This window comes from Megalopta genalis, chromosome 3 (assembly GCF_051020955.1).
Source record: "Megalopta genalis isolate 19385.01 chromosome 3, iyMegGena1_principal, whole genome shotgun sequence".
Lineage (NCBI taxonomy): Eukaryota > Metazoa > Arthropoda > Insecta > Hymenoptera > Halictidae > Megalopta > Megalopta genalis.
Genome location: NC_135015.1, coordinates 23,578,771 through 23,603,913, shown reverse-complemented (window position 1 = coordinate 23,603,913; position 25,143 = coordinate 23,578,771). Strand labels below are relative to the sequence as shown.

Genomic DNA, 25,143 nt, shown 5'->3' with positions numbered 1-25,143 from the left:
ACGAAACGTTACGGGGTATTTTATGGCGTGTTTCCGGCGAAGATGGAGCAAGGGCTGGCCGCCGCGTGGTGCGTGACACGCACGTGCCAGTCATCGGGCGTTGAAATCACCGGCAGCCTAAAAATGATCCCGTCCACGGGACTGGATTTATCGGTGGTAAACGGGCGCGCGCGACTAAATATTGAGATTGCATAAATCGCGGCTCCGTTCACATCGACGTTTACATTATGTTACACGGCGAATTATATTCGTCCGATCCGGCGCAGCGCGGCGTGTCGAAAGTTTTCGAAATATCGGGCCCGATTAAATTATTTTACAGGCGCGCGATGCGCGCTGAATGACACACTCGCGTCCTATTTATCAGCGTATCGTTCCGCTTGTCGCGGATCAGCATAAATTCATGAAGTTTATCGGCGCAAGGAGTTTCCACCAAGCTTTACCGTCGGTGCGTCGTTCGATTCTTTTCTCGTTCGTCGACCAATTAACCCTGGCATGCTCGAGGAAGGGTAGAAAAATATCCGCCGCGTTTAAAACATGCATTTTCGTCCTGACGGTGTTCTTTTGGGACATTCTTCATGTTTTATTTTTACAGCTATATAATATAATACAATATAATAATATAATAATATAATAATACAATAATATAATAATATAATAATATAGTAATATAATGATATAGTAATATAATGATATAATAATATAGTGATATAATGATATAATAATATAATATAGCATATATAATATAACTGAAGAAGACTATTTAGTGAAGAGACTATTTAGTAGGAAAAATAATTCACGGTGTAGTCTACGCCATCTTGATAGAATCGCGATAGGAAGTAACGAATAAAAATACACAGGACGACTAAATTAAACAATATAAAATACAATTGCAGAACACGTGCGATTGCAATGAGATTTGAACGACGAATGACGGAAAGAAATGATACAAAATTTTATTAGCTATAAAGGAAGTTTAAGGACGCCACATATTCCATTACATCGAGCAATGTATTAGATATCCTAAATATTTTTTGGTTCAAGGCTAACGACGATAATTGAATAAATAAAGGTTAATCCGTTAATCCGTTCGAGACGGCGGCGAAGACGAAATAATTTGGACCTTGAAAATCCGCTCCTTACCGCGCACTTATGGATCGTCCTGTAGCCGAGATCGATACGACCCTACGTTCGTGGTTTCACATCCGAGATTTATCATTTTTTCAGTATCGGAAAAGGATTAGTGCGGCATATAGGGATTCGCTAGTTTCGGCCAACGAAGATATATGCGTTCTGTCATTCCGCATTTCCAGATATATCAGTTTTCCGTTTTCGAAATGCGTGCCACCGGCAATACCTTTTTTCTTTTTCTCTTTTTTTTTTTTGTTTTTTGTCAGCGCCGAACACATGTCCAAAGTCCCCGCCGCCGCTGCCGCCGCCGCCGCCGCCCTTTCCACGGTGTAAAGTGTCAATATTAATACGTCGTTAAACAAAAGATTAATCGGATAATGCCTCGCGTTCTGGCTTACACGTCGATTCCGCTCCGCCTCCTTCGCGAAAACCCGCGCGCGGATTTTACGCCGACCTTTCAACCCGCTGCTGGGATCGAGGGGATGCATTTAGCTGGAAACCAAGTGTTGTACCAGTAATTCGTCGGATAACGTTTTGAGGATGTATAGTTTTCATTGCATTATTCACGCTGAATAGAATCACGTGGAAATTAATTTTCCAGCTTCCGTTTTTTTTTTATTTTTAATTAAGACAAATTATTCTCTTGCGAAGATATCCGTACACAATTTGCTTCAATAATACGTGGACAAATCATAGTAAAAATCTCAGCTTGGTAGCTTCATTTTTGTTCGAGTTATTCGAATCTCGAACAGCTTTCATCGGGGGTTGAAAACGATTGCAGCGTCGCTTTCGGTTTTTGAGACGGCTGCGAGCATCGACAAAATTTCTGTATCGATTCTATAACAGTTATAACAATTCTAAACAGTTTACCGGTTCTCGTATTTGTTTAAAAAACCGAGACCGACGTTACGACTGTTTCCACCCCCTACTGGAAGCTGTTTAAAATTCAAATAATTCGAGCAAAATCGACGACATCAAGTTGCAATTTTTACCGTGTTTTTTCCACACAGTATCGAAGAAAATCGTTCCGTTAATTATTCAATCCGTTAATTTTTCCACAAGAGAATAATATTTGTCGATGAAAGCAGGTGAAAGTTGGAAGATCAATTTCCACAGAATTCGACTCGACTGCGACAAGATGCTATAAAAAAAAATATCTTCTTATCCGAAAAATTACTAGTAGTTGATTTTCGGCTTGGCAATTCGGCGAGCAGATCGTTGGTCATCGATGCGACGGCACCGAGTTCGGGAAAGGAAGATCGACGAGCGAATCAAACGCTCCTCTCACGAAGATTACACGACGGGTTCAATTAGCGTCTGCCAAGGGCAGGGCCCCAATCGACAGAGGAAGAGAGAGAGAGGGAGAGAGACTTTTCACTCTTGATCAACATCCGTCGAATGATTCGACGCTCGATGAAATATCGCCGGGAGGAACGATGCCATAGCAATCATCGTGAAGCGCGGTAACTCGGGCTGGCTCGGGCCCGGCCGGCTATTAAGACTATTACGCGGATCGCCGTTCAAATTGCCAACGATATCCGTGGCATGATTTAGTTAGCCGGTCGGTCGAGCGAACGGTGCGCAAAGTGCACCGAAACGGAGCGAAAGAGGGCTGCGGAAGGGGGTCGCGGACGAACCGGGGGTTCGAGGGAGCTCGGTGAACAAACGAATGATCCTCGCTCGCTTGCTCGCTCGCTCGATCACTCGTTCCCCTATTAGAATCTAATACGGCAAAGTGAACGCGGGGCATTTGCGAGCTAAACACCGTGACACCCTATCTCTGGTACGCGCGTCGGCATCGGGGTGTTCCACGGATTTCCGAGCAACGCTGCTGACACGAGTCCGCCGACCAAATTAACACCGTCGCGTCGCTCAGTGGACCGAGTCGCGATTCCAGCGAATAAGAAATCATGCGAAGGCAACTTTGACGTGTATCTAATATTTTTAATATATTTAATTTTATATGATATTATAATATATCTAATTTTTTCTTTTACAATCTCGAACAGCTTCCAACGGGGGTTGAAAACGGTTGCAGCGTCGCTTTCACGTTTTTGAGACGGTTGCGAGCATCGACAAAATTTCTGTATCGATTTCATAACAGTTGCAACAATTATAAAGAGTTTATTAATACCGAGACCGACGTTATAATCGTTTCCACCCCCTACTGGGCACTGTTTAGAGTTCAGATAATTCGAGCGAAATCGAGGACGTCAGGCTGCAATTTTTACCGTGGGTTTTCCACGCGTATATTATTTTCCACACGTTTATTATTTTCCACACAATATTCCTGAGATTATAAAAATGTCCGTATGAGAATTGTTTAGGTGAACTTGTGTTCATTTATTACAATAAAAATCGTACGAAGTAAAATCTACCCTTGCCACAATGTGAGTGTTATAATTTGAAGTAATTATAATCAGAAAATTTGTCCGCGAAATAAATAAATGTTCCTCGCGTGTTAATGGAAGATAATCGATAATTAACCTAATGATCTCCGAATGACTGCAACTTCGTACATATTACGAATTCAAAGAAATTCTGTTGCAGACGAATCTCCGCCGGCGCGTGCCTCAAGAAAATGCGATAAAAAGTGACCGATGTTTTAAAAATTGCAGCCGTAAAAGTATGCACCCTTAACAAATCCGAAAGCCACCGAAAACAAAATCCCGACAACAGGCGGGTTCCGCGCGCGAAGAACCGCCGGGGGCAGTGAAAAGACTATCGAAATCAATTTTCCACGACCACACGGTGTCTAAGCGGAATGCGGAAGGGGGTTGGAGGAGCGCCGCGCACCCCCATTGGAATCTAATACGACAAAGTGAACGCGCGGCATTTGCGAGTTAAAGACCGTGACACCCCAGCGTAGGCGTATCGGTGGTGCGAGGGACGCGAAGAGAGAGCGAGAGAGAGAGAGAGAGAGAGCGTGGTCGGAAGGGATGGGGTAACAAGTTGAAGTGCTCGGGAATGGAGAGACACGAGCTAGAGAGAAAGCGGGCGAGAAAGGGAGAGGAGAAAGGGGGTTGGACTCGCAGGAAGGGGGTGTTTGGTAGATGTAACCGGTGGCGGTGCTTTCGGATGGTCGCGCGGGGGTGTGGGTGCCGAGGGATAAATAGCGGAGGGTAGAATCGCGCGCGGAAGGAACGCGGCGGCGGGCTTAGATGGTGTTTACGCAGTGGTGGTGGTAGTAAAGTGGCGGTGGCGAGCTTCCCCCGTTTCGGTAGAAAGCCTCTCCTACCCCGCCGGGGGGTGCTCTCTCTCTCTCCGAGTAGGAAGAGGGGGCGGAGAGGCGGGCGGAGTTGTTTACGGCGGAGTAATCTGCTCGTCGACGGATACCAATATCGATGACGTCAATTAGTACGAGCGAAAGCCTCCTACCCGCTTTTCCTCCACCCATGTATCATCATGGTGGTGTATGTACGGACGGCGGCGGCGTGGCGTGGCGTGGCATGGCGTGGCGTAGCATGGCGTGGCGTGGCGTAGCATGGCGTGGCGTGGCGTGGCGTGGCGTGATAAATCACGGCAGCAGGCGGTGTTCCCTTCATTCACCTCCCACAGCTCGTACCCTCGAAATTGGCCCACATGTACTTGACTCCATAATGCTCGATTCTACGAGCTCTCGCGCCCTCTCTTTCCCTCCATCCGCGCTCTCTTTCTCTATTTCTCCCGGGTCACTCTTAACAACCCGAGACTTTATTTCGCGCCTAACCATAGGCGTCTCTCGTATCGGGAGCCGACCAAATTGCCGACGATCCGGCGGCGGCATCGGCTACCGAATTGCGCTCGCGTGGTTCTAATTAACCCTCGAATGGCGGAACGTTTCTGCGACTGTGCCGTTGCAGCGATGTTAGCAACAATTCGGAGATTTATTTAGCAATGTCTACAAATTCACTTTTAGTAGTATATTGTAAGGAGTAGTAAGTATACTTTCGTTTGTTTCCGATGTAGCAATTATTTATTTTATTTAACCCCTCGTCGTACCGTTTCCTTCACGATTGCGACGATTAGGACCTTCGCGATCGTAATAATTTCTGAGATAAAGAAGAGACTATGTTGATCGTGTATTTGCGTCTGATCGAATGTTTAGATATCGCTGGCGAGAGAATAGAATTTGATTCCGGTATTAAAAGAACGGGAGCAACTTACCTTGCTTATTTCTAGAAATTATATTTATATTATATATAAATATTATATATATATATATATATATATATATATATATATATTATAACTATAAAAATTAATATATATATTTATATTATAATTACTTCTAGTTTATTGTTAAAAATCTCCACGACGAGTCTGACTGGTTAAAGTACGGCAAGGGGTTGATCGCCGATAATTGAGCGATTAAGTGATCGATTAAAAGGGGTGGTAAAATTGCTTACAAATTTTAAGAGGTCGATTCTTGTTTTATCGCATCTTCTAGAAGCGCGTCACGTCGAAAATGCGGCAGGATTTTTTTAAATTCGTAAACGAACAACCACCCTGTGGATCGACAATTGTGAATCAATAATTGTGGATCGACAATTGTTGAACAACCTTTGCGGATTGTATTTTCTTCTTTTGTAAGACCAATACGACTTCCAGGCGTTAAATGTCAACGAAAGAGAAAGAAAGAGAGAGAGAGAAAGAGAGAGAGAGAGAGAAAATAACCGTAGGCGTTTTTTCCCCCGCGACGACCTGTTTTCCGGGAAACCCGAGATTTTCGCGTTCCCCGGGCATTATGTGACCCGTTTCGCAACCGTTACCGTTTTACGCCGCGCGTAATTGCGTCGATCGACCGCCGCTATGTGTTTCCACGATATTGTGACCTTCCGTCAACTCGATTAGGAATTTACGGCTCGCCGGGAGGGATTAGGCTTCTCGACGGAAATATAAAATGACGCGTCCTCGAAACGTTCGCAGTCGCGATCGAGAGCTGACGCTTAGCAGAACGATCGTGTGGTCGAGGAATTCGTCTATAAACGAAAGGGGTGCGCGCGAGTGAGATACCGATAGCCGATGGTTCGCGGAAGAGAATGCGCGAGTGAGTAAAAAATGGACACTTCGGTGCGAGAGGTAACAAAGTTAACCGATATTAAAAACCTGTGGCTTTAGAATATTTTATTCGAGCTGGATTATTTTTGCATCAAGCTACACTCTGTTTCAAAATGCAAACATTATTATATAATATTATCGGAAATATTATTATTATAATATTTAATATTATTATAATATATAATATATATAATATTTATAATATTAATATATAATATATAATATATATAATATTTAATATTATTATTAGTATTAATTGAAATACACGTTAATGAAAATATTATCAGAAATATTATTCCCAGATATATTATTCCCAGAAATATTATCTAATCGAAATAAACATTAACGAAAACATTATTAGAAAAATTCGAGCATCTTATTCGAGCCTTTTCAATTCGCTGAAACTGTCGAAAGAAGGGGTGCATCTTCGTTCAACCTCCTTTCCTTCGTAATTTAACCTGTGCAAAAAAATCACAATTTCGCGGAAAAATCGACGACATCGTTCGCGTAATTTCGCATCGCAACGAAAACGAATGCCGTGAACGCGTTAAACGCGAACTATCGTAGAACCGTTCGAAATTGTAGACGGGTTAGGCTAGTTGGCACCGGTATCCGGGGGGGGGGAGGTGGTGGCGCGGGCGCCGGTCACGCTCCTGATTATTTCGCGATACGATCTTTCCCGCGGCCGTAAACGCTTGTCCAATTTTCCCCGGTAAAAGCCAGCCCCGGGGAAAAAAGCCGATCGAAGGGGTATTTCGGATCGAAGGGCCGGCGAGGGGGGCAGGGGGCTCGCCGAGGCTGGGCGGTGTCGGTCGAGGCTGAAAATCCTCCTCTGATCAAATCGGGCTTCCACGAAGGGGACGAACTAATCCCGTAACACCCTCGAGTGTTTCCTTGATCAAATTTGATGAATGTATCCGTATCACTGTACACACGTATTAATATTCCCCTTCCTCCCCCCCATAATTCATTCGGCTCGCAGAGATCAGCGCCGCGCTTACGAAACAAAAGAGAACACGCACCGTCGCAGATGTGATCAATAAGATTTGCCTCCGTTACGCCGGGGATTATTTAATTGACTTTCCGGCGTTTCTCGCGCCGAGCACAGAGACGCGGCAGACCGAGGGGGGTGGTGCTCCACCGGATCGAAACGCTCGATTTCGTTCGATTAACCCTTGCGCGACGGTACGCGCGCGGACCCGATTTTTTTCGTTCGTATCGCTTCGATTAAATATTTAACCGAGACAATGAATTCTTGCTGGTCGAACGTTTTAGTCGAATTACAATTATTCCTTATTTGCCGTCGATTGTTATCGACTGTTTATTCGAATCATTTTTCACTGTTTATTTCTTGTAAATTATTGTACGCATTTGTTCGTTCTCCGTTTTTTTTTATTCGGTTAAATTGTTGTTGTATCTGTTATGGTTATGTTGGACTTGTATGGTGGATATTTAGGAAGGATTAAGTTTAGTTATTGTTAATTATTGAGGAAGGGTTGTGATCGGAAGTCATCCAATACATATAAATAAATTACTGTATCTATTCGAGTAATTTTTCATTTTTCATTTGTCATAGAATCTTTCGATTAGATTGCGTTATTCCTTGATATCCTTGATATCGAAAGGGTTAAAACGCTTAAATCCGAAGCGCGATCCAACGATTTTTCTTCGCGATCTCGGGCGACTAGGGGATGAAACGAGCCGCTTTCGCATCGATTCCAGGGAACAGGGATGAAACAAGACTTTATTTCTCTCGTCGGCGAACTTTTAATTCGAATAGTTTTTTAATGGTCCAGGTGGCACTCGGTTTGGAAGCTCGAAAGCGATCGAGGAACTTCGAGAGACACCGAGAGCCGCGCCATTATCGAATATTCATTCCGGCGCGGGCGAAATCAAGACACAACGCGAACACCGAAAAATGCGAACTCTCCGAGAGATTCTCCTTCCTCCCTCTTCCTCTCTCTTTCGCCTCTTTTTTATCCGCGACGGAGAGGAACAGAGAGGAAGAGAGAGAGAGAGAGAGAGACTCGGCCGTAAAGTTCGCCCTCCCTCGCGAAATTTGATTCCGAAATAAAAATAGAATATCGGGGATAACGCGAATCGGTGAAGCCATTTGATCTTCGAGTAAAGCCAAATGGTTGGTCGGGAGGGTGTATGGGAAGGGTGAGGAAACATATCGATATGGGGAAGCGGTACGAGAACGGAATACAGAGGAGCGCATTATCGCCAACAGCCAACTACCCTCTGCCATTCTCGCCGCTCGCATTACTTATTATTTGAAGAAACATTCTGCTCCAAGCACTTTGTAATATTACGAGAAATTACTTTGGCCCGATTGATTTAGAGGATCGTGATCCCGCACCGATGCCGATCTTTCGATCGTTCTCCGTCCTCCGGAACGCTCGCCGAATATTTCTTACACCGCGGAAAAAAATGGGGTAACATGGACAAATTTTTGGATACAAAATTTCACCAATTTTTACCGATATTTTTTTATTAAAATTACGGCTCGAAATCTCTGTTGTAAGATAACGTTTCTCGATTTTAAGGTCGTCGCACCCGCGCCGCTGTAACCCTTTGAACGCGAGGCCACGCCAATATTATGTACGCAAGTCGCAGTAAAAATAAGTCGTAATATATAATACATAATAGTTAACAAAATAGTAATATATATATATATATATATATATATATATATATATATATATATATATTATATTATTTGAAGACAAAAATTATAGCACAGAAAAATTGTGGATAATAATTGACCAACTTTGACCGACGATAATTCCGCGAAAAATCATCGTAGCATGATGACTCTTTTTTTAAATTGAAGCCTGAAATCTCTACTTTAAGACAATGTTTCTGGATTTTAAGTTCGACGCACCATCGCCGCTGTAACCATTTAAATGTGCGGCCATGTTTGTCGTATTGAAAATTGCTAAGTTTGACGGACTTCGCTAAGTTTGACGAAATGCACGGACCTTGTCAAATTTTTGTCGGAAATGCCGCTTACCTTATAATAAAATTCGATTCTTCCTCTTCAATTTAAAAAAAAAGAAACGAGGCTACGATCTTTTTTCGCGAAGTTACAGCACTTCGAAGCAACCCTTGCATTTTTGTTCCACGATGACTTTTCGCGGTGTCGTCGTCGCTCGATGTTGTCCAATTTTTATCCGATATTCGCATCCAACTTTTTTTTTATCAATTTGGCGATTATCGCTTGGCGATTCTGTTCTCGCAAGCGTACGGAAGACGGCGCGCACACCGAGCTTTCTGCTTTTTACAATGCGATCGCGACGCGTAATAAGCAGACGCGATTCAGAAGGATAGCGTTGCCACTTAACGTCCCGGTAATCCGTCGCGTTACAATGTTTCCTGTTTGCGCGACTCCGCTATTTGCGAGCCGGAAATTAACGATCGGCATAGATTTCGTTGTTGACGATGCGGTGGCCGACAGTGATCAACACGCGAACAACGATACTAGGTTCGGAGCCGCGTGTTTGCGGACGTCTGTTGGTCCAGCACAGTCTTTCCCGTCGTTCCCAATGAATTCGCTGCGTGATCATGATCGAGCGATCTATGAATCTCTCTGCAATCGTTTCTATTAATACCGTGATTTGTCCTGTTGCAATTCACGTCGTCGATACTGTATGTTCCATCTCTTTTCCATTATTATTTCTTAGCGAGACGATCGTTTATTTATTAATTTTATAAATTATATTATATTATTTATATTATATTAATTATACATTTCACAGCACCGTTACGATTTTTGTATGATTTTTCGGGATACGTGACAGTCGTATCTTTTCTGATCCGAAAAATGAATCCTACTAGCCACAGTAATCGGTGCATATTTTTCTATGTGCGCCTATTACTGTGACGAGTGGCGGCTGAATTACCGAATTATTTCTATCGGAACGCTTTGAATCATCGACGCTTCTCTTGAGAGAGATTGGGAGCATCGGTGAAAAGAAGCACCGTGAAAAGTATCGCGAGAGAGACGCAGCAAGGATGGATCGTGGAAACGCGGAAATTCGTCGGCGAAGCCCGACGACGTAGACGACGGCGTCCCGCGAATGCGCGGCCGACCTGAAAAATTTATCGACGCGTCGATAAAACGGTGCCGTTTGAATGACAAGCGGGCTCAATGACGCGCGAGGCGTCCGAGTCAGTGTCGCGCACAACTTTCCACGCGTCATTAACCATCGCGCGCGGGATGCGAGAAGAGAACCGATCCGCGCCGTCGAGCCGAGCCGAGCCGCACAGGCTGAATTTCATTTTTCCGCTATCCGGTGTGCACCGGTCGCGGGAATCGGCGAATATCCTGCGACACGATTCTGAATCCATTACCGGGACTCTCCAGGACCTTTGAATAGCATTAATCTCCTGCCGACCGACTCTGCTCAGCCTCCACCGACCTTACTCCTTTGGGTCGCCGCGCGATGGATGCAAGAGCATACTTGGCCATTACTCGATCTCTTTGTCGGAAATACTTATTAGCAAATATTTATTCGAGTTTGGACGAATATTTTACTCGGATTGCATTATTCGTTTAGATTTCAGATTTATTCGTTATTTGTCCGCGATTATTCTATCCTTTTATTCGGATAATTCTTCGTCTTTTATTCGTCATCAATTATTATTGCGTCTATTTGTTCGAATAATTCTTTCTCTCTTAGTCGTCATAAATTACTATCTCCTCGCCGTATCGTTATCTTCATAGTTGCAACGATTGGCATTTCTTCGATTGGCAGAATTTCTTTGAAGGAAAAGAAAACCTCTTCGTTCGTTCTGTGCCTGCATTTAGTGGAATAATTAAATATTCTAGTCAATAGGATAGTTAATGTATCTATTTTTTAGGGTTTTTTTGGTCCTCTTCTTCCGTGTCGCAGGAGGTAGATTTCCCTTTCAATTCAGATTTTCCGCCCCGTCAAATTTCCCTCGGCATCGTTCGCTGCGTCCTTCTTCGCGCTCGACTCTTACTTTTTCCCTTTTGCTCGCCCACAATTCCGCGCTGCTGCGTGTCCACTTTTCCCGGCCGCCAATAAAACGCCCTCGGTTTGTCGGGGGGCGAGAGAAGACGCAATCGAGGACTCGATGATTAAATCGAGGACCCCGACGTCGAGTCCCCGAAACATCGAATATTAATGATGCCCCGCCGCGAGTAAATTGGAAAAAATTATAGAAGGCGGCTCTCTCTCTCTCTTTCTCTCTCTCTTTCTCTCGCAAGCTCTCTCTTTCTCTCCCAAGCTCTCTCTTTCTCTCGCAAGCTCTCTCTTTCTCTCCCAAGCTCTCTCTTTCTCTCCCAAGCTCTCTCTCTCTCTCTCTCTCTCTCTCTCTCTCTCTCTCTCTCGCAAGCTCTCTCTTTCTCTCGCAAGCTCTCTCTCTCGCGCTCTCTCTCGCGCTCTATTTCTCTCGCACTCTATTTCTCTCGCGCTCTCTTTCTCTCGCGCTCTCTATCTCTCGCGCTCCTTTTCTCTCGCGAGTTCTCTCTCTCTCGCGAGCTCTCTCTTTCTCTCGCGAGCTCTCTCTCTCTCTCTCGCGAGCTCTCTCTCTCGGCGTGATATAATTATGCGCGCGAACGCGAGCCGAACCGCATCCGATTCACTTTTCTATGCATCGATCCGGCAGGCGGCGTAATAAACCAACTGCGCCGGCTTTTTATCGGGTTCGCATATCATCCGGAAACTACCGGATAAATTCATCGGGAGGTGGATCAATGAGGCCTTAATGAGATATATTACCAAACGAGAGTGTTTATATTGAATGCGGCCGGCGTGGTCGCGGCTGGCTAAGCACCGATCACGCACGCACGCTGCGGATCTAGACCGTCCACGAAATTAGCGTCGTTATAACAACAAAACAAATGACCATTAATCAATGCCCGGCCGCCCTACTTCTCGCGCCTCCACCGCCGCAATGTTTTCCTTTCGATTTCGCGCGCGCGTCTATTTTCCACGGAAATTATTTATCCGGTTTTCCTATCGGGCCCCACCATCTTTCGCATAATTCTCATATATCTCGCCGCGGTTCATTCTCGGCGAACAAATTATTCAACGCGATCGTATTCAAATCATTCTGATCCCCGGTTAGATTAATTCGTCAGGGTCTACGAAATTGTTGCTTGTAACATGGTCGGGTTGTAATCGCCGGTAATTCCGTTAACCTTAACATTGAAACGAATGAGGATCAATATTTAATTGTTTCGTGTAACTTTTTTGTTAGTCTATAAATATTTTTGATAATATTTATGGATGATAGTATAATTGTATAATACAAGTGTTACGTGTATTACTGCACCGCGTCACAGCAACATTAAAAATTGTGAAAATATTAATCCAATAGCACAGCTATAGCTAACAATGCTGGTCCAATAACAGCAGCTAATTAAAAAGCATGTTAAATTTAGGTTTGTACTCTATATAATGGTACCGATTAAATTATTTAATTCCATCAAATATGTGTTACAAATCAAGATTGAAAATACAATTATTGGAAAGAAATATTAAGTAACAAATATTAAATAGCAAGAAATATTAAATAACAAGAATTACTAAATAGCAAGAAATATAAAATAACAAGAATTACTAAATAGCAAGAAATATAAAATAGCAAGAATTACAAAATAACAAGATAGTACTTAAAATGAAACAAGTGCCTACCGATTCCGCAGCATTAATTTTTAATAACCAGGCCAGAGAAAAACAATGCCCATCGCATAGAAGAGATCCGTCATGCCCCGAAGAAGATAAAATTCCCATTAAGCGTTTTCCAATTACTCGAAATCAGCAATAAACCGATAGTAGTCGACCGATTCTGCTGCATTAGCATTAAAGGGTGAAACAATATAGACTATAAATCGCGGGGGTGCGAGGGAGTGACTGTGAACGCGGAGCAACCGGTAGTCCAATTATCCAGCAAATTGCGTGCGACGGCTAGAAAGTAGCGCAAGTAGCAATCGAATTAACAGGAGCGTTTCAATCGGCGGCCAATCAGATTCGCCGAGAGAGAGAGAGAGAGAGAGAGAGAGAGAGAGAGGGAGAGAGAAACGACCGGGTGCTTCGCGGAACGACGCGTGTCCATGCAAATTTTCAGAATCTCGATCGCGTATCGAGATGTGAGTCACGCGTGTAATCTTTCGCATAGTAAATTATCCGGCGATATCAACGAGATCAGATACTGTCGGTATTATCTGTTACGACCTGGGCCGAGGGGGGGATGAACGAATCGCGGGGCGAGACGAGCGAGAGAGCGAGAGTGCGGGAGACAGAGAGTGACACGAGGGGAAGAGTGGCGCGACGAGAGAAAGAGAGAAAGAGACAGAGAGATCGACACTCCGGTATAAGGGCTTTGCGCAGTTATAAATGCGGTTTTGTATCTGGCTTTACAGGACAAAGTAATGGGCTTAGATAATCCTGATTTAATAAATCGAACAGTTGCGCGAGGAGGGCGAGGCGCGCGCGGAGGGAGCGCGCGGGACGAGCCAGGGGTTGCGACGAGCAACGGCTGCGTGACTAATGCGTTCAAAAACAAGACGAATGACTCGCCGGAAAGATCTTCCTCTGCATTTACATTTCACCACTATATTTCTTCGCGGGAAAAATCCCGAAAATGCCGAACCAAATCTCGCGCATTATCCCGTCCCTCCCCTCCCCCTACATCCAACTGCTACATTTTTTCGGCCCGGGATTTGCCTCAGCTGCGGCCATTTTTTAGGGCTCGCTGGATTAGCTTTTTTCCTCTCAGCTGCTCGCCTCGAGGCTCCTCGATTATTAACGCCGATACGATGCTCGTTAATAGAATACGTCCCCTCATCGTCACGCTGTGTCCGACATCGCAGAGAGTTCTTCTCCGCGTTCGATCTCTGAAAGATGCTGCGAATTCGTCGCCGATTTTGGCACGCGCTTGGCTAGAATCTATTAATAGACCCGATTACTGTGCTCTCTGTTCGCAGACAACGATAGTTTATGCATTTTTATTCGGAAACGAACGGAGCAAGGGATGACAAAATTACTTAGAGCCGATTACTGTGCTCTCTATTAGCAGACAACGATAGTTTATGCATTTTTATTCGGAAACGAACGGAGCAAAGGAGGACGAAATAAATAACCTATTTAGAATTGAAAAGAGGTTATGTTTTCAAGATGTCTGCCGACGTTGGAAGACTCGCTTTTTCTCCCGGCAAATTCTGACGGAAAATATATCATAGTAGAATTTACGAAAACGTGGTGCACTAGCACAAATATATTATAACTATATAAAACAACTGAAACCTGATTGCGACGAAAGTATCGGCGAAATTTATGCGACATTTTATCCGGAGCTCAGCGAAACAGCCGTTCGAATTTTCGGCGGAACGGGTTAAAACGTGTGTTTCTTTGGCGGGCCAATTACGCGGGCGAATGGCGGACCGGTTTTAATCGGCTGTTCTAATGTTATCGTTCAATTTGAGGGCATGTAAAGCGCGGAGATTTTAATGGGATATTATCGGGTACTTGCGTCACGTTTTGGCCCCATTACGGTCTATTAAATTAGAGGTAATTCCTGGTTAAACAGCGCGCGCCTCCATGGGCGCGTTATCCGAAAATCAATTCTTACGAACCCGGCAGGGCGACGGGAGGGGGGAGGGCGACGGATCGCTCCGTTTAAAGATAAATCGGATCGCGGCCGGCAGCAGCCGTTTATCATCGAATCGTCCGCCGGTTTTGCCGGATCGCCGGCCAATAAACAGAGCCCGGATTCTCCGAGCAGGGACCAAAGGGGACTTTCTTTGGTTTATTCGTCGCGATCGGTTCTCTAACTGGCGGAGAAAGATTTTAATGAACCCCGGGGTGTGTGGTGCGCCGGGGGGCGCGGAGAACGAAGAAGAAGCGCCCGGCGAGAGATAAAGATGTCGGAACTGTTGCTCGGACGGTAAAGCGCGCCCCTTAAAAGTCGAGTCGCGATCCTCGGCAACGCCGGTCGTAAATGAAAATCGAATTCCTGATCTCGGGAACGAGCAACGACTTCCAATCCGAGAGGATCCCGGACGCGGCGCGGCGCGACGCGACGCGACGCGGCGAGTCGGGTGTCGCACTGTCTTCGCGGACTGCCGATAAAAATTTATCCCTGGCCGTTCCCGGTTCCAGCTTTCTTTTTCATTTCGGAGCCCCGCCCGCGCGCACCCCCGCGCTCCGCCCACGTTTCTTTTTTATTACGCCGAACGATAAAACGTCCGATCGATCAGCCGCGATCAACATATCGTGCGGAGAAATCACGCGAACGAATTATTGAGTCGGACTACTACCCGGAAATATTTCTCTTCCTCGATCTCTGATAAGCATGCCGGACCCTCCGATCGTCGGATCCACGGGGCGGCTTTATCAATCACCCGTGGTCAATATCTTCGCCGCGAAGTCGTCCTTTCCCTCGCAGCATTTTCGCTGTTTGATTTTTATCTTCGCCCTGTCGTTCCTTTCACGGCTGATAGCTGGTCTTGGCGCGGTCTTGAATCAGCGTTCGCGTTTAAGGGATGTTCCGAAAGATGCTCTGCAGGAATTAATGCCACTGATTTTTTCTTTGGAACGATCATTGCGAATTATTCAGATTTTTCTTCGCTGTAAGAACTATTATAAATAATACAAACCTTTCTTTGCTGTAATAACCATTATAAATAATTCAGATTTTTCTTTAATGTAATAACCATTATAAATAATACAAATCTTTCTTTGCTGTGATAACCATTATAAATAATTCAGATTTTTCTTTACTACGATAATCATTATTAATAAAAGAATAAATAATCCTTTCGATCAATTAGTAACCATTATTGATAACTAGAATTTATTTTGCTAACCCGTAACTAGATCGCGGATTTGATGGATTTATAGCAAATATGATCAGCTAGGATACAAAATCGCGAAGCCGTCGAACGAATAGAACAACGCTGTTGCAAACAAATAAACGAATAAATCTTTGTCATGACCAAATAATAAATTCCTTCAAAAACAACTCTACGTTAATTGTAGCAGCCAAATATCCACAGCAGAGAGAAGTAGAATTCCAAAAAAGAAAAAATAAATCGAAGCACATTTAAAATATTGGATAAAAATAGGCCAACATCGAGGGTCGATAACAGCCGCGAAAGATCGTCGCAGAAATGAAAGCCCTCGAATCCGGCGAACGCATACGCGGCGGAATAATTGCTCCGAGGAAACAGGAGAAGCCGCGGAATGCTATCGGGCTAATGCAGCCGGGCGATTCATGCTAAAAAATGTAAATTCGTATAAACATCCCCGAGTTTATCGCGATTTACATTTTCCCGGGGAAAACGGTGTCCGGCGTCTCGCGAACGGCGGGGGCAAGGGGGCAAGGGGGCCTTGGAGCGAGGAGCTGCGCGTAACCTTGAAATTGGACCGAGCTTATTATTCGAGCGAATGAAAATGTTGGCAACGGACGCGGAAAGAAAGGCCGTCGCGTCGGAACGAGGGCGAGGGGCGAGCCCGGCCGAAATAAAGAGGACCGCGACTTAAGGTGGTACATCTATAAAGCTCGAAATACGCGGCAGGAGTCTGTGTCCCCGCAACAATGTATTTAATTAACGTAACGGGCGTCAGGGGAGCGGCGGGACTCGAGCGTAGCGATTGCACCCACAAACCACCCTCTATCCGTGCTAGGCGCCGCGTGACCCCACTAAACTCCAGCCCGGCCCCGCCGGCTCCAACAGCCACCGCCGCCGCTGCCGCCACCCCTCTTTTCTCGCCAATCCGCAGGCTTGTTCAATGGCCGCCAAGTCGAGAGCTTAAATTAAAGATATAAGCGCGTCCCGGTGGCGCGCGCCGCCTCCGCGCCGCGCCGAGCGTTCCGCGCAGAGAGGCGGTAAACGAATTAAAAAGTAAACGGCCAGCCGTAAAAGTTAATGGCTGTTCGGATGAAAATTAAAACACTCGGGGAATTAAGATAACGGAGAGAAAGGAAGCCAGACAATCTGGAGAGATTGACTGTGCGCTCCGAGCGGCGGCGGCAGCGGCTGCTGCCCCCGACGCCTCCGCGGCAAACGTCGATTTCTCTTCAAACCGTCCAACCCCGCGAGCCCCGCTGCAACCCTTCCGCCGATTTCGTTTCAACCCCGTGGACCGGCGAACGAGCTCGGAAATCCTTTCGGGAGATTCGGGGCACGCTGAAGTCTCGCTCCGCGCCTCGGAGATTCGATGATCTTTGCGGCGTTCCTTTTTAAAAAATCCTTTATTTATTTATCAACTCCTCTGTACAACGTTCCACGACAATGATTTTTATTTCAACCGGACTTTGCACCGAATCGGATCACAATTTATGCCGAACTTGTTAAGGGTTGCCTGCAGGGTGTATCGAAAAGATCTTCCGCGTGGCAAGTCGGAAAATACCGCATAAAATTCTGGGAAGTAGAGCCGACGCGCGATTACAATTGGCATTTTATTCCGTTCGAATATCCGCAACAATGGCGGAGAGAGACAGAGAGAGAGAGAGAGAAGCTCGGAGAGCTAAGGGTGGCGCGTTGGGGCGCGTATAATGTTTACCCCGGCGGTTCGGAAGGACGCTGTGGAGCCGATTACTGACGGTAGGATTCTTGTTTCAGGTGTGGTTCCAAAATAGGAGGACAAAATGGCGGAAAAAGCACGCGGCCGAAATGGCGACGGCGAAAAGGCGGCAAGAAGAGGTGGAGGGTGTGGTGGGCGAGGGTGAGGACGGGTGCAGCGACACGGAGGGCGACGGGAACAGCGAGACCGCCGCGAAAAGGCTGAGAAGGGAGCTCGAGCAACAGTACAGGCATTAAACGGTGTAAAAAAGAGACGCGACGATATTGAAAATAGGAGAGACGAGAGTGAGAAGGAGAGAGACGCGCGCGCGCGCTAGGTAGAGGCACCCCCGGTTCAAAAATAGATTATCGCGCGGAGGATCGAGGGTTACAAAATTTGATTCGACCGTCGGAAAATCGATTCCCGTTTAGCGCTCGGAATCGCTTCGTTCGGGAATGCTGAGAGAGAATGAAAGAGAGAGAGAGAGAGAGGGAGAGAGATTCGAGCGTCTCTCCGTTCCCGGAGAAACGGCGGGCTTGGTTCTTATCAGAAATCGAATAGTATCACGGTGACATAATGCTCAGATTTTTCGTTCCGTTTCCTCCGTTCGTCGTCGCACGACCTACTCGAAGCAGGTTCTCGATGTTCATAGCAAAGCAACCGTCGTCGTCTGTATATATTTGTACCAAGATATTCGTACGCTCGATGACGAGGGAGCGATCCGCGTCGACGGAGAATGATCGTCGTCCATCTACGGAACTTTGTGCGCGAGATAAACGAAGAACATTTCGTTCTTCGATCACCGCTTTTTGGCGAGCGAGAATGGTGGAGCCGGTTACTGTGGTGTGGACCGAGAGCAATCGCTTTGGTTTGATTTCGGGCTTAACCCTTTACCGTACTTTGACTCGCGATCAAGATTTCCAGCAATAACTTGTTCATTAGGGATGTTATTCTGTTCTTTGAAATTGGAATAAAATTCTAGTCTTTTGTTGTTAATATTTAAGCACACAATACACATCGATTAATAAACATCAATTGTCTTTCCCTTTTAAGAAGTTATTGCAGTCGAAATATGTCTAGTCGCAGTGACTGTTAATGAATTAATTATTTATTAAAGTTAACAAAGAAGGCGTACCAAATGTTTTTATCCGAAGATGAACAAAATAAAGGAATAATATAATTTAACGTCTTGTTCGTAAATGATACAATTAATTCTGTCGGAATTTGGTTTGTTTTCGTGGACAATTCATTTCGTATTTGTCGAATGACACGCGTCAATTCTTTTTATTACAAAATAAACGCTACGAAGGAAGAAAGGAATTATTAAATTATTGAATTATTGAATTATTGAATTATTGAATTATTGAATTATTGAATTATTGAATTATTGAATTATTGAATTATCGAATCATTGAATTATTTAATTATTTAATTATTGAATCATTGAATCATCGAATCACTGAACAATAGAATTATCTCCATATTCGCCCCACAGTAACCGGCTCCACTGTCCCAAGAGCGAAGCCGGTACGAAACTCGAATCTCGCGTTTTACGAGTATTACGAGCGCGCAAAGTTCCGCGGTTAAATAACAATGGCAGGAAATCGACGATACGAATTACAGGGAATTCATGGAACCATTGTCTCGGGGCAAGGGAACGACGCTATCTCTTTGGACGCCTGCAGACCGAGGATCGCCCGGTTCATGACGAATTTAGTATTAAGCGCGCCAACGAGTTCCGTTTTCGTGAATCTAGTCAGACTTGTAAATATAATCGGTGCGAGAAAAAAAAAGAACGACGTCGCGCAGGTTGCTTCGGATCTTGGCCTGGAATCTCCCAAAACCTGCGGACGTGTTTCGATAGGGAATAATTTGAACGTGTAGGAGAGTCGAGAAGAAGCGAGCAGGCATATGGGCGAACGAATCGGACGAAGATCGCGACACAGAGACTCGAGCCTCGGGCGAATAATAAATCGTGTTTCTAGATCGTGCGGGATCGTCCCAGTAATAAAGTGTTTGCTTTAAAATGCGAATTTACGTGTCTGTTCGGATCTGTGAGATCGGATGCTGGCAACGGTGCACTGCGGCCCGAATTGGCAACGTTGCGACGAAATCGAGGAACAGTAAATTTCTCCGTAATTGACGCTCCCAGATTTCTCCCTAATTCGCGATCGAATCAGTCCACGAAAATGGACGATTTGGAAAGAGGAGACGCGATTGTTCGAGCCTCGCGGCTCGTTTTTATAGTCACCGATTGTCAACGATTATAAATACAAGCCGCGAGGGCTCGAATAATCGTATTTTCGCTTCCCAAATTGTCCATTTTTGAACCGTGAAAGTTTATGCTAAACTCGAAGTATCACAAAACGAAATTTTGATTCATCCAATTCCATGTTCAATTGGACTTTTTTTTGACCCCACGTCATGCATCATTTCCCGTAGATTTCGGCGAGCCGATTTTTCAACTGTGTGCTCGTAACATTTATCCACCGCTTCGGGATTTCGAAAAAAATCAGCGAGTTATGAAAATCCTTTGAACAAAAAAATCACGATTTCGTTAGTTTCTTCGCTCGAATCCAGAGGGGACCGATAAATCTTGCGATCGGATTTGAGATCAGCATAAAATGGATAAATTGTCAATTTCGTTGGAACACTTCCGGTTAAACGTAAGTTTTCGTGGTTAAAAAATATCGATGCAGCGTTCTCCTTATTTTTCCAGTGTCCTACAAAGTTTCAGCCTTGCGTTAAAAAAAAGTAACGTCGCTTTATCCTCTCATTTCCATCAAAAGTTCTTCGATTTTGGCAGACGAAACCTTCGCCATTCGAGCCCGCTGTGCGACGGTTCGCCCATATCCGGTCCGCGTCCCGGTGAATCGCGCCGAATGGACCGGCGACTTTGTATATTCTGTAGATACGATAAACGTGAATGTGATATTTAACATATTTAGTAAGAGTCCGGCGTAGGCAGAGCCCGGGTGGCCGGAAAGTAAGGCGCGCGAACGGAGCCGGCGCGCGGCGGGGCGCCTCGATCGGCGTCCTCTTTTCCTTCGTTTCCAGTTCGCGATCTATGGTTTTGTAGATATACCGACACCGCAGAGAACCGGGGAAGAAACGTGAGATTCCAAGTGAAATTGTAAATATTCGAGTTTAAGTTGTGCGCCCGGGGGGAGAAGGGACGGGACCAAAGTTCTCCCGCCGTCGCGCAGTCGGCTATTCGCCCCGAAAAAGCGGAGAAAAATACATTCGATGCCCGAAGTCAACAAATTGTATCCAATATTATTGTTCTTATGATCCAATTATTGTTTCGCGAGATATCGAGCACGTTCTGTCAAGCATAATATGGGACAAATATGGGAGCACGTCTGTCCGCCATCGTTTAATTAAAAAAAAAAGAAACACGGACATAGCATCGGTTCGGTATGATAAACGAACAAATAAATGACCATAGTAAATCATACGTTCAACGCTAAAACAACCGAGCCCCATAATCGACTAATTTTGTTGAAGTTCCTTGTAAAAAAGTGTCAAGACTGTATTAATTTAAACAGCGCATGTTTTCTGGTATAATAAGTGTACAAATAAATAAGGATGTTCAATCATTTCCCCCGAAAAGAGTCTTCGCATAATTGCAATAATTTTAACATGAAACAATTGAAACCACCCCCTTTTGCTACCCCATCCAGGGTAGCTTTAATATTAAATAACAATCAACGAACGAGATTTTCCTTTGCGCTGGCAATCTGAAAAAAAAAATGAAGAAATGCCTTTCCTTCCATTTCATCGGGGCAAACAGCCCACCGCGCGTCGTATTATCGCGTGGATCATTGTTTCAGCTGAAAACACACGACGTCTTCGCGGCTCGACTCGTTTCGCGCGGCGCGGCGCGACGGAATCTCGGGCGTGGTACTTTCGCGCCACCCGTTGCGTAGGTAACACCCTATTGATTTAAAAGAAAACCGGCGAACGCGCAAGAAATAGGAACGTAGATGTACACGTCTAAATATGTATGATCATCGGCCGAGGACTCGGGGAACAGCGGGGAACCGGCGCGAAGCGGTGCGGCGCGGCGCGGCGCGGCGTTTTAAAACTCCCCGGTAAAAAAAGGTACACGCGACAGTCGCTAATTTTTGATGGCGTGTCCTCGATCGCCATTGTATACAGCGTATACCGCTCAGTTTGCATACTCGAGTATCCCGACATCGCTGTACAGTAATTAGGTGAATCGCTAAGCGAATGATAGAGACAATCTGTATAAAGTATTGTATAAATTATACATACGTGTTATCTATCGCTTGTGTATTATATTCTCCAATTTAATAAATGGAACACATATTATGGTAATTATCAAGCCACACTGCCTACCATTTTTTATTCCGCGGAGACGATCCCCTGCGCTTCAACCCTTCGCGGTACAGGGTGTCCCAAGATTAGACGGTGCTTCCGAGGAACGAGGGGTAGTTTTCCGAGGATTTTTATTTCAACTTTCTACATCGACATATATTTCTATTTAATAGATATAAAATAATAATAATATAAAAATTGAGACTACAGCGTATATCCTAAGATTATAATGCTTCCGGGAAACGAGGGGTAGTTTTCCGAGGATTTTTATTTCAACTTCCTACATCGAGATATATTTCTATTTAATAGATATAAAATAATGATAATATAAAAATTGAGTCTACAGCGTGTCCCAAGATTATAATGCTTCCGGGAAACGAGGGGTAGTTTTCCGAGGATTTTTATTTCAACTTCCTACATCGAGATATATTTCTATTTAATAGATATAAAGTAATGATAATATAAAAATTGAGTCTACAGCGTGTCCCAAGATTATGATGCTTCCGGGAAACGAGGGGTAGTTTTCCGAGGATTTTTATTCCAATTTCTACACCGAGACATATTTCTATTTTCTATTGCTTCTCATATAAAAATATACAAACGCGTTCTCTTGTTAAATTTTCCTTTAAATATCGATTCAAAAATATTAAAGCTACTTTGAGTCTAGAGGGTGTCCCAATATCATGATGCTTCTGGAAAACGAAGGGTGGTTTCCGAGATCGTTTGAAGTAAGTTTTTCCTTGGCGCAAAATGCAACCCGCGGCTTCGTTTGCGAGTCATTAACGAGAAAAAACAGTGACCAAAGAGGGACCAATGATCGATCGGCCCGAGAAGCGGGTAAATCCTAACCTGTTCCTTTCGTTTGCACAATTTTCGACTCGGCGAATTCTCTGAGTCGCGACGCTTTTTTTTTCGCGTAACGTTATTTTAATATTCTCCGGTGTCGATAGACATTTGTCGGCGCGGGTAGATGAATCGGGAACGAAAATTACCGAGATCTACCGCGGGTCTATTGATATATAACGACACGGGAGGGTGGTAATGATCGGTGCAGCGGTCATCAATCAAAGGGAAGACACTCGGAGCCACGTCGTTTTTTAGCTGGCACGATCGACTCTACTGCAACGACGACGCCGGTAACGCTGCCAGGTACCAATTACGACTTTTACTAGAGAGGTTATGTTTGAACGTTCGGTCAGAATGTTACTGCAACCGGTTTATTACACCGATTCGTTCAATTTTCATGAATTATTTATTTATCGACCGTTAGCAATCGAGTGCATCATCGTGTTGCTGCACAAGTAGTTACAAGAGCTACAACATCGACTGAAAATGGCAACGAATTCAACGCGAATTAATAACATTAATCAATTTATCGTTTCAATAATAAACACAGTCGTTGCGAATTGCAATCTCTATCGCATCTGGCCGCAAAAAATTAGGGTAGTCCGACGTGTAAAAGGGATCGAGCTTTTCAAACAGATGCAATAGGTTATTTAGAATATAGCAATAACGTAGTAATACAGTAATAATAATACAGCTAAGAGAAGAGCACAGAAATTATAATAAAACAGATGCTAAATAAACTAAATAACTTTTCTCTGACGGCAGCACTCGGTCGACTGCTAAATAATAAATTAAATAATTAAACATCGAACTAAATAACTGAATAATACATTAAATAATTCAATAATATATTAAGTAATTAAATAACTGCATCTACAGAAATATATGTAGTTTAATAATATCTTGGGGTGTTTTAAATAATTATTGACTGATCGAATGGCCAATATTATAATCGATATTAATTATAATACTATATTACAATATAAGTAATACAGTAATATTATATTATAATTAATATTAATATAATCATATATTATAATTTAATAATAAATAAATCGACCATAAAGAGTTAACAATAACTCTGCACCCGTGTATCAACTTTCCTCAATTTATTTTAAGAACGTCCCGAATATGTCCTATCACAGACGTCTTCCAGACGTCTCAAATACGTCTTCGCGCTATCTACTTACGTGCACGCTCGTACTTCGCAATTCTACTCGCGTTCTTTTTCTTCATTCATATTAAATAAATATTTCAAAGTCGCGTTATCTATAACCACCAATGCACCGAACATTAGCATAGAAATTCAGTTGCAATAAACTCGATGATAATCTTCTACACCCTGAAAAGCGTTCCATAATAGGAGACACTCTTACCTGAATCGCGGAGAACGCGATAAACCGTGTAAAAAACAATAAGAACAGGGCGGTGTTCCAGGGGGTGGTGGTGTGCAGGTCGGCGGAGGGGGTCGCAAGGGGCCCGGGATTTTCGTAACTGGTATCGATTTCAAATATACGGCACGGTGATTAATGTTACGAGAGTTTTCGTGAGTCATAAAGTTAGCATTGGTAGGTAACCCGGCAGTCCTTATGCCTGTCGTCGTCGTCGTTCGGGCTCCACCCTCGCGGAGAGGAGAGAGAAAGAACAAGAGAGAGAGCTAGAGAACGAACGGTAGATAAAGAGAAAAAGAGAGAGAGAGAGAGAGAGGGAGAGGGAGAGAGAGAGAGAGTCATGCGGAATATCCGGAGGCGCATTGGCAGCGCGAATTTATCGCGGTGTTAAGCCGTTAATATTTGCGCTGGGCCGGCTTTAAATCAATGAAAAATATTCTAATTGGAATATGAAAAAAGTTGGCGCAGTCCCGCGTGACAGAGAGGGTGGCTGCGGCGGTGGGACGTTGCCGGGGGGTTAGGAAAGGACGCCTGGTAGAAGTAGAAGGGGGAGGAAAGTCGGACTCTCTGTCTGCCGCGTTACAGAAATAGAATATAAATTGTCTTAACGAGAACCGGGCAAGAAAAATGGCAAAAAGTTCGGAAGCGCGAGCGCTCCGAGGCGACGCCAGCTCGCGGACCGACGCGACTCGCCGTGGAGAGGAGAGGAGAGGAGAGGAGGCGGCAGAGCGGATTGCGCTCGAAACGAAACGATATCGAGCTAATAGATTCTCCCGGCGACCGGCTAACTACAAAGCAAGTTTACCAATTTCCACGGAATCGACCGAGAGAGAACCGTCGTCCTCGCGTTAAACGCA

General features: G+C 44.6%; 1 protein-coding gene across 1 annotated transcript in view; it reads left to right on the top strand.

Annotated features, from left to right (window-relative positions):
* The window catches only part of HGTX (HGTX homeodomain transcription factor), a 51,171-nt gene extending 29,111 nt beyond the window's left edge, over nt 1–22,060 (top strand). Inside the window, exon 4 of the mRNA XM_033473628.2 lies at nt 17,768–22,060. Within this exon, the coding sequence (XP_033329519.1) occupies nt 17,768–17,965 (198 nt within the window). The 3' untranslated portion in view covers nt 17,966–22,060. The remainder of the gene's footprint in view (nt 1–17,767) is intronic.
* The last annotated feature ends 3,083 nt before the right edge of the window (nt 22,061–25,143 follow it).